Source organism: Contarinia nasturtii, unplaced genomic scaffold (assembly GCF_009176525.2).
Source record: "Contarinia nasturtii isolate CC-2019 unplaced genomic scaffold, AAFC_CNas_1.1 Cnas_scaffold_5584, whole genome shotgun sequence".
NCBI classification, from domain to species: Eukaryota; Metazoa; Arthropoda; class Insecta; order Diptera; family Cecidomyiidae; genus Contarinia; species Contarinia nasturtii.
In genome coordinates this window covers 64,982-74,841 of record NW_022202855.1, presented here as the reverse complement: position 1 = coordinate 74,841, position 9,860 = coordinate 64,982, and the positions used below count along the sequence as shown (strand labels likewise).

The following is a 9,860-nucleotide window of genomic DNA, read 5'->3' as shown; positions in this document are numbered from 1 at the left end:
TAAAATTGCGCTATTTCGAGTGTTTGTGTTTTAACACATTTGTAAAACTATAAAAGAGCTGTAGTTATTTTCAAACAAAAATTTGAGTTTTTTTCTACATTGTATATGTAACCAGTACTAACCGAACTAATGAGTCGAGAAGCATTGAGACTAACATTAGTCACAGACGCGATACATAAAGGTAGTTAAATTTACACATTAAATCTTTCATCTATATTTGACATCATCGAATATAATAATTGAACGAATTTTCCGATGCATATCAATGAACTCTTACATTGATACACTGATATGGCTTTTTCCGATTCCCGATTAACAGTTTTGGTTTACTTATCGACGGTTTCTCAACAAAGTGAAGGAACTTTGAAAGGTAGAACAATTTCAAACGGAATTGGATTGAAACCTTTTATTTTGTCTATTTTCTCGATAAATACGTTAATTTCATTCACAAATAACTACTTCGCTTGTTAATTTCAAAGCCATTACTATTTCTGTGAAAAAAAAGACAAGAATTTTCAATAGCTAAAAAAGCCTTCACTTATACTTGCTTCGAAAAATGACATTTCTCTTGGCTTATCCACGTGATTGATTGTGAATACATAAATACATGTCGATTTTGTTGGTTAGTTAGTGATAAGAAAGGTTATAGAAACTAAGATCCATTCGTTAGTTGAATAGTTAGTCAATGTATTGATAAGATAAGATTTCTTGTTCGCTTTTTGGGAGATGTACTAGCGCAGAGATGATTGTGCGATAAGGGGAACAGAGGCGATAAAATTTCATGAATTGATAGATACTGTTTCACACTACATATTGCCTGACGAATTTTCGACGAATAACACAACAATTGTTGTACTTTATTATCTCTCCGTTATATTTCGAAGAATATAATCAATCATATTTTCGACTGATTTGATTTTCATCCCAATCGCTTGATATTGCATTTGCACCGAAGCACACAAAAAACCATGTTCGTTTCAGACAAGAAAAAACTTCAAATAAAAAAAAACAACTCAAGTTTTTGGAAGCAAACGAATTTTTATTTGCCCAGAATTATAGTTCACACACACAAAATTGTTTAAACACACATTTAAGGAGAATAATAAAATAAAACGGAATACTTACTCTTATGATTGAATTGTATTTTTATGAAAGAAAAATAAGGTAAAAATAATTTTGGAATAAAATCGATTTTGATGAAAGGTAAAGTTAATGACTTGTATCACTTATAGCGATGAAAATTGTCAAACTTGCAAAAACTCCTTTCTGCTTTTTGAAGCTAGCCAAAAGATGGACAACCAAAACGAAAAAAAACAGCTATATAAAAAGAATATAATTAGTAAAGAATATATTAAGGTGAATAAGTAATTAGACACGAAATTATCTCGTTCCGTTTTTATGGGAAAAAAGTAATGGTAAAAGTAAAATCGACATAATGGAATGATAGAATGTTCGATTGTTTTTTCTTTTGCGTTTGTTTCATTTCGTTTGCAACGTGGTTGAATGATTGTTGATTATTTGGCTGCTTCGGGCGGACAATCTGGTTGATTTGAAGGATGAGCTGCTCGGAAGGCTGGATGACTTTCCAGCTCTCGATCAATACGTAATATGATTGGGTAAGGACGCAGGTCTACGTGGAATCTAAATTTAAACAAATTACATTTAACAAAAAAAAAAAAAAAACAACAAAAAAGAAGATGATCAACACATACCTTCGAGCATTGAACACTTGTGGCACTAAACAGCAATCAGCCATCGAAATATCATCGCCGACACAAAATTTACCAGCTGAAGTGGAGAGTAACTTTTCGATAGCACGAAAACCGCGTGTTATCCAATGTTGTGCCCATTCTTTTTTCTTTTCTTCGCCTACGTGGATTAAAACGATAAGATTCTGTAGCGGTTGAATGCCGGATGTAATAACTTCGCATATTTCCCGCACTTTGCATCGCTTATGTACATCCTGCGGTAAAAGTGGCCGTTGCGGTCGTGTTTCTTCTAGATAATGCATAATCGCAACACTCTCAACAAGTGTGTGCCCATCTAGAATTTATAAAATAAAACAAATAACATGTATGAACGTATGGACATGCTAAATTTAACGAATCAAATTCATACCAATTTGTAATGCTGGAACTTGTTCCATTGGATTGACTTCACGATACTCATTGCAATGTTGTTCGCCACCTGATTTGATAAGGCTAATCGCCTTTATATCATACGGTATTTCCTTCAGATTAAGTGCGATGCGAACACGCCACGAACACGAACTTCTCCAGTACGAGTAAAGAACAGGCTGCGAGGAAGAACATGAAGTTGAAGAAGCCAATTCGATTTTAGACATTTTGCTCAAAAAACGAGAGTTTGGCAAATTATTAAAAAGCAAATTCTAGAATGATACGAACAAAATGAGGCACAACTTGTCACTGAAATCATCTACAACGATTCAGAGATATGAAACAATAATTTGGATGTAAATGAACAAAAATGTAAAACATCAAATATCAACATCATTTACGATCCAACGAAATTAAATAAAAAACAAAATATCTAGAGAAAAAAAAATGAAGAGGAAAAAGCCGGTTTTCAGCTCACAACTGGATACTAAATCAACGTAAGCAAATCAAAACAGGTACAATAATGCATAATCAAATATACCACACACTGTTCGATCCGAATGAATATTCTAATCAAAAACAAACCAATCACGAATATGGATGGGAAACAACACTAAACAAACCTTCGCTATTGTCGATAACGACATAGCGTTATGATACTTTGAGTAATTAATTTTGAGGCCGTTTATTTTTAAAGCAGTAACGAAAAAATGTCAATCTATGATTTTCGATTGTCGTTGTTTCTTTTTCTCGTTTCTATTTTGCCGTTTTTATTTTCGGATGATTGTTGCTGTGGTTTTTTTTTTTATAAAATAAATTCAATCTATATTAAAAAAAAATGTGCGATTCAGACTGTCATTTGAGGCGCTTGTCGGCTGTTGTGTTGCACGTCGCTGTTTCTTTAGGTTGGTATTCGTGTCGTCAGTATCAGTGTATTGTGATTGATGTGTGCATATGCTAAGCTTATTCAATACACAAACCCATATGCATTGGTTATGAAGACAGTTATGAATATTCGGCAACAAAAAAAACTTGTTCACATAAAATTTACATTTTTCACTTTATTTTCTTTTTTCTTTCAATTAAATCTTATCATATTATAATCTTAACTTATTTATATTTCCAACGCGCTAGTTCTAGAATTGTTTGCAAAGTTACCACAAAATGATAATAAAGACAAGGCCATCTATGTTTCAAATTGTGAATTACAATCTATTATCCTTATTTATCCCTTCAAAAATCCTAGCAACAGTTTCTACGGAACGGAAAATGTTCATGTATTCCATTTTTCCACGAATGTTTCGAGCTTAAAACGGTATTAAATGTCGAATAAAAATGGAAAGCCAAAGAAAAAACAAACAAACACGCACACATTTTACTACCAACGTATGAAACATGTATCAAGGCCAACTATTGAAATTCATAGCTGAATGAATGTTAAACTATACTTGTTGCACATGTATTGTATAATTTACATTAATGTGCAAGATCCGAAAATTACACTGTATCCCATTCTATTGAATTAGTTTTATGCATGAAAAGCAGTTCATATAAGATATGCTAATTATCGAATCCATTGAGAACGACTGTTCAACATACATTCAATTGCAAATCATGTATTGGTTACCATTTAAGACAAGGAAACGTTCCATTCAATATTCTCTTTTGAAAATAGGAAATTGATTTTCGTTTTACCACCATTTATCGATTTTAAATTCGAAACGGTAGGCAAACGCACATGAATATTTGAGAGAATTTCTCTGTTTTACCACTTTGGCGAATATGCTTCAAATCAAGAGGCATTTATGTCAGTTTAAAATCAAATTTTCAATTTCTATTTCATCGAAATGCAATGCGACACTCTTCGAACGTACTATAATTATCATTGACAGAATACGAATCTCAATTTTTCGAAATTAATGTTAAAGTGTGTGCATTTTGGCTTTACTTGTGAATAATTAGCATGCGGTTTTATGACTAAATATACATATGTTTTTTCCGGTGTTTGTGGTTGAACGCATTTATTTAATATCACATCGGCCACTTTCCATGGCACATCATATATGAAACTTCAACACTTCATTGAGTATGCATACAATTATGACTATCAAATTAAAAGAGATAAAAAAGCGGTGTGCATGTATTGCACCAATATGTGGACGATATACACAAGGACAAAAAAACCAATCCAATTTTCGAAAAAGTGTTTGTTTTCAATTTCCGTGCCATTTTTTTTAGCGATCACACATTTCATTTCATGAAATATAAATTTTTAATAGATTTGGTTTATACGAGGGCGACTATTTAAGTTTCTTCAATATGTATGTTTTAGTATTGCCCGATGCAAACCATTGTCATATTCGTAAAGTTGGACATTTTTCATGACCATTTGACTTAACAGGACGAATTTTAGTTTTGTGGTATGGCCACGGTGTCAGTTGGAAAAGGTCAACTTCGCAAAAAAATGAAATTTACAAAAAAGATTATTTCTCATAAGTTTTCAAAAAGAGCTGCCTGCTCAACAGTATTACTTCCGACTCAAGTCGGGGTATGGGAAGGAAGTACCATGCCTTGCCACTGTATACAACTGGTTCACTGAATCCCATCGTCATGGTGCTCGCTACAGTGATCAATTGCGCGATGGTCCTTCGAAAATTGATGTCATCGAGAAAAACTTTGGTGCCGATTGAGTTAGGATCGAAGTTTCTTTTACAGTTAAATTGTGGTATGCCCAAGGATCACAGAGACTCCAATCATTTGGTTCTTCCATGAATTACAACATGAAAAAAATAAATCTTTACGTGTCAACCCACAGTTGCTCAAAAATCGATTGATTTTAATCACATCCAAAAAATCATAACCAATTTGACATAGGATAATAAAAACACGTCTATACGATCGCAATAGAAGCCAAGACATGATTCCAGTAGTTTGGACCTGAAACAAAAACTTGGTTGACTCTCTGAGTCTTCAAACATGAACACAATCGAACAAAAGTTGTTCGTTTGTGAAATGATAGGGAAAATCGGACCTCATTATTTTACAGTGTTATGTGTCATGTTGCTACCATGCCTTTAGAGGATGAAAGGTCCTTCAATGCTGAATAGTACACAACCATTTGATTGTCAAAAGTCATCACGGGAATATGGAGACCAAAACTCTGAAACTTATAATCCCAAAACATGGCAAAAAGAAGCCCATCAAACAGTCGACTATTTGATTACCCAAAAGATGGAATTGATGCACAATACTCCGTGTACGAATTATTCGGGACCACTCTGTCCACCAGAGACTAAAAACAGTTGGATACAATATATTTTTCGTACTTGAAATTAGGTGCATATTCAAAAAAGTGTACTTTTTGGAGTGTCATGTTTAAGCTGCTGTCGTCGCCATATCACAAAACAAAAATTCGTCCTGTTAAGTCAAATGGTCATGAAAAATGTCCAACTTCACGAATATGACAATGGTTTGCATCGGGCAATACTAAAACATACATATTGAAGAAACTTAAATAGTCGCCTACGTACTCAGTTCTGTTCAAATTTCCAAATTTATGAATAGTTTATGATGATTGTAATTATCATAATAAATGTCGTTCGACATCGATTGCATTTCCACTTTTTAATATAATACGGAATTTCGATTTTCATTTACTGGTTTATGTTTGAAAACTTTAAAATTATGTAATAACTATCTGTTGAATTGATATTCTAACCAACAAATTACCATATTACAGATAATGAAAGACAACGATCGCTAGCACAAAATGTGTTGTATCGTACAATGCTTTTATATGTCACCAAACCATATATTGTGCCATTTACTACAATTCCCCTGATGAAATGCATGCAACAGCTTTGATTAGTTTTTTTTCGTTTTATTGTTCTGATTACAGTTGAAGTTAATTAGCATACGCGTGATCACAAAGACATGTGATAATAGTGACATATTTTTTTTTATTAAACACACACCAAACCATTATATTGAGATATTTTCAGGCAGCTGATTCAGTTCAGGAAGTTAACGTCAGGCGCCGAAATGAAGTGAACACAATAGAAGTTATTCTTTAAACTCCATTCCATTGTGTCCATCACAATAAAAATCACTCCTATTGTCTTCGCTTCATTACATCGCCTGACGTTAGCTTACTGAGTTGAATCATCTGCCTGAAAATATCTCAATATAATGTCTGACACACACACATATACACAGATTGTTTATAACCGTTTTGAATATTTTACTCGGTTCGTTTGAAATGCACAATAATGTTTAATTATTGTCGCATGTGATGAATGCAAATGTGCTTTTTGATGCAATATGTAATCAGCAATCAATTTCAACGATTTTAATTGTTGATGCCTGAATTAATAGTAGCATTACATAAGTTTTTGAAATGTTGATTACTATTGTTTGTTTATTGGTTTTTTTTTTCTTCATTCACGACATTATAATGAGTCAGATATCGTCAGGAGCTGAAATTTAGTGAAAACACTAGAATAGATTGTTATGGCTACAATCACTATAACAATCAATTTTTTACTGTTTTCACTCCATTTCAGCTCCTGACGATATCTGGCTGAGCTGATTCATCTGGCTGAAAATATCTCATTATAATGTCTGTTCACGGCTAGTGGTTTTTGTTGGTTTTTCTCCCCCTTCTGCCAACTGTAAATTCTTCATTCTGATATTGATGAAGAATCACAATAATTTACATAAAAATCATTCATCGCAAAAGTGTGATGGATTCATTTGGTACCTACATATCGGTGTTTTGTATGTTGATGACAATACAAAGAGGATGTGATGATGAAATGCTCAATTTCGCTTATCATATTCACATAGTGATTATTATGTTGTGAAAGAGTTTATGTGTGTATTTGTGTTGTTTTCTTCAATCCTTCTCAAGAATTAGGTTGACAAGCATAAAATTTGTTCCAAAACCGTCAAACAATGAGCATCAGTTCGGAATTTCGAAAGCATTCAGAAGAATTGAAAGAAACCTATTCAAATCAATCATAAATTCTAGTTGAGGAAAAGTGACGTTTGTGCTTGTTTTTCGTTCATCATGTTTAATCTTTTTGCTGTCTCTATCTCACTCTTCGTCTTTCAAAAATATTAAATCTTCAACAATGGGAATCGAAATATGTTGTAACAAAAGAATGAAACACGTGACTTCTAATGCATCCGGCACCTTAACAATGTAAAATTCTATATTATACTATATTCATTTTGAATTATGTTTGCAATGTTCGCGTCATTGTGTTTTTTCGCTCGCATAATCACTTCTCTTTGACATTTTTTCTATTGCTGGCCATGTTGAAATATTGTCGAATTTTAAACTTTCGTTCTGTATTATCGAGCGTTCGAGTTTACAAAGGATAATTTCACAAACAAAGAGGATAATTGAGTTAGGGGAATTCAATATTCATTAGATGTAAATATTGACAACGGAACGTCCCAAGCGAAAAAAATTTCTCGATGGTATATTATATTTTTCTGTCTCTTTATCTACTGTGTTCGATTCATCAAAAAGGCTCTGTCTTCTCTGCTTCGATAAATTGTCATTCATTCATTATTCGACGGTAAAATGGAGAGAATGAGAGAATTGAGAATGAAAAATAAAAACAAAGACTATTATCAGTCAAGTATTTAACACGTATTTCTCAAACGATGTGTGTAGTGTGTACAATGTATGAAGTGTTCTGGTGCTACTTTTTTTGGTTCCGAAATATGTGAGGCGTTTCGAATGTAAACACCATACACACTCGTCTAGTATATTGTAAATGCCGAACCCGTTCGTACCGAAGCAATATTAGAAATTGGAAAAGCTACAGTGATTATGAAGCGACAAAATGTTGCAACAATTTTCCCCTGCGTAACAGAAACATTGTTGTACGCAGCAAGCTCATTTTATCCATATTCCACTAAAAGCTTCAAAACGATATTCCGACCACATCTCCAATCTAAAGCTATCTCATTTTTTTACATTGCTTTTGGACATTTTCTTTCTCTCACACACAAACACATTTGTTGAGCTAAATGTCACTTAATATCATCGTACGTACTATAACGCGCTCGTCCAACTCGAGCTTAATATTATCACAACACACGTAAAAGCTCTCCAATATTCCTTATCGCACCACAGAGAGAGAGAGAGAGAGAGAGAGAGAGAGAGAGAGAGAGAGAGAGTGAGTGTAAGACTAGAGAGTGTAAGAGAGGGAGAGAGAGAGAGATAGGGAGAATGGTAAGTTGTTTTTTTGCTTTTTTATCAGTGCGTCAACATATAGCGCGTACTACGTGACTGAAGTTGAACGAAGAATTTTCTGCCCCTTTTAGAAAACACACAAAAATATGCGCTCTGATTTCAGTTCTTATCGAGCTGTGTTCGGGATCGCAAGCAAATACTGAATACATTTCATATCCATACATAAATACATTTTCCATTCGCGATAATCAAACAGAAAAGGGAAAAGACTATTAGAAACAGAAAAAAAGACAGATAGAAGAGTAAATTAGAGTAACGTACACTAAACTGTTTTCCTTCATTTCATTTAATTTTATTTTTCGTTCGTCGACATATAAACACACGAAAAAAAAACGCTTGGTGTCAATCTGAATAGGAATGAATTTATCAAGTACTCAAATTTATTTTTGTGAAACAAACACCAACACAAAATGAAAGCACATTGTGTATAAATTTCAATCAAATAGATGAAAAAAAACGAATTATATACAAACAATATCGTTATCAATTTTTCGCGAATTACGCAAAATAGCATTAATAAAAAATCGTAAAAAATAAAACATTTAAAAAGAACGAAAACAAAACCGAACGAGAAAACAAAGTAAGCAAGAGACGAAAAGATTAAAAATAATGCGCGTGGTGAATTAATCTTCAGCATTAAAAAAAAAATTGTATATCATAGTGTGTATCTGTATTTAGCAGAGTTTGAGCCGATGCTCATCCGTTTTCAATTTTCAAAACAATGTGCTTTTGTGATAAAAAAAATTCATCGCTTGGCTAAGGCAGATAGAGAGTGTTTGCGCGAGAGAAATGTGTATGGTATTTTGGACAAGAAAAGTATTCGAAGGTGTTTCGATTCTCAAGGAAAACAAATAAATAAACACACACACAGCGAATAAATAAATAATTGGTATTGGTATGTAAATTTGAAATGGCAATGTTTCTATATCGTGGTGTGTTGTATTATCATTATTGTTTTTACTATAACTGTTGTTATTATTATTGAGCGCATGAAAATCTTCAATAATGAGATGTGATTTTCAAAATAGACTCGCACATTTTAATTGTTTTCACTGTTTTGTAAGCAACAATTTTGTTTTTCTTTTCGTTTTCCACAAAGTTATCCAGTAGAGTTTCTATGCCCGCAAATCTATATATCTATATAAATCTTTATACATTTTTGTATATTCTATGCTTCTTGTCACTCATGTGTCTCTTGCCAAAGCATGTCTTTGGCATCCTATAGAATGTCTTTCTGTTTACTTGTCTTATGCGGTAGATTTTAAATTTCGTTCAAAAGTTTTTGTCGTTGAAATTAAATCGATAAACGAAATTAAATTGACGTTGTTGCAGCCAAAAACCAATCGAATATGGCGCCATATGATGTAAATTAAATATGGAAAATGGGATGCCAAACAAAACAATGGCTGACAAAGAATATTGTATACATGATCGAAGTTTCGGTCGGATCTCGGTTGTCATTGTATTCGTTTGCC

At 33.1% G+C, this 9,860-nt stretch overlaps 2 protein-coding genes across 4 annotated transcripts in view; one reads left to right on the top strand and one right to left on the bottom strand.

Moving 5' to 3' along the window:
- Nucleotides 1-1,322: 1,322 nt before the first annotated feature.
- Nucleotides 1,323-3,004, bottom strand: LOC116351510 (probable maleylacetoacetate isomerase 2). 3 transcript variants are annotated; one of them, XM_031783623.1, is made up of 4 exons: nt 2,741-3,004; nt 2,119-2,389; nt 1,713-2,043; nt 1,323-1,641 (listed from the first exon to the last, which is right to left on the bottom strand). In XM_031783623.1, exons 1-4 carry the CDS (start codon nt 2,762-2,764, stop codon nt 1,515-1,517), a joined length of 753 nt encoding a protein of 250 aa, XP_031639483.1. In that variant the 5' UTR covers nt 2,765-3,004; the 3' UTR covers nt 1,323-1,514. The 3 variants fall into 3 exon arrangements, with proteins under 3 accessions (XP_031639483.1, XP_031639485.1, XP_031639484.1); XM_031783625.1 differs by having other exon boundaries at nt 2,119-2,296; XM_031783624.1 differs by lacking the exon at nt 2,741-3,004 and having other exon boundaries at nt 2,119-2,459.
- Nucleotides 3,005-8,504: 5,500 nt separating this feature from the next.
- The window catches only part of LOC116351511 (BAI1-associated protein 3-like), a 44,246-nt gene continuing 42,890 nt past the window's right edge, over nt 8,505-9,860 (top strand). The window contains exon 1 of the mRNA XM_031783627.1: nt 8,505-9,280. The gene's annotated coding sequence lies outside the window, so the exon portion shown is untranslated. The remainder of the gene's footprint in view (nt 9,281-9,860) is intronic.

Bases quoted from the DNA above. Each gene is read 5' to 3' on its own strand.
- LOC116351510 (XM_031783623.1), bottom strand. From the start codon at position 2,764: ATGTCGTTATCGACAATAGCGAAG. The intron at 2,390-2,740 runs GTTTGTTTAGTG...GTATCATTCTAG, and splicing joins CGTTATCGACAATAGCGAAG to AATTTGCTTTTTAATAATTT. The intron at 2,044-2,118 runs GTATGAATTTGA...TATAAATTCTAG, and splicing joins AGTTCCAGCATTACAAATTG to ATGGGCACACACTTGTTGAG.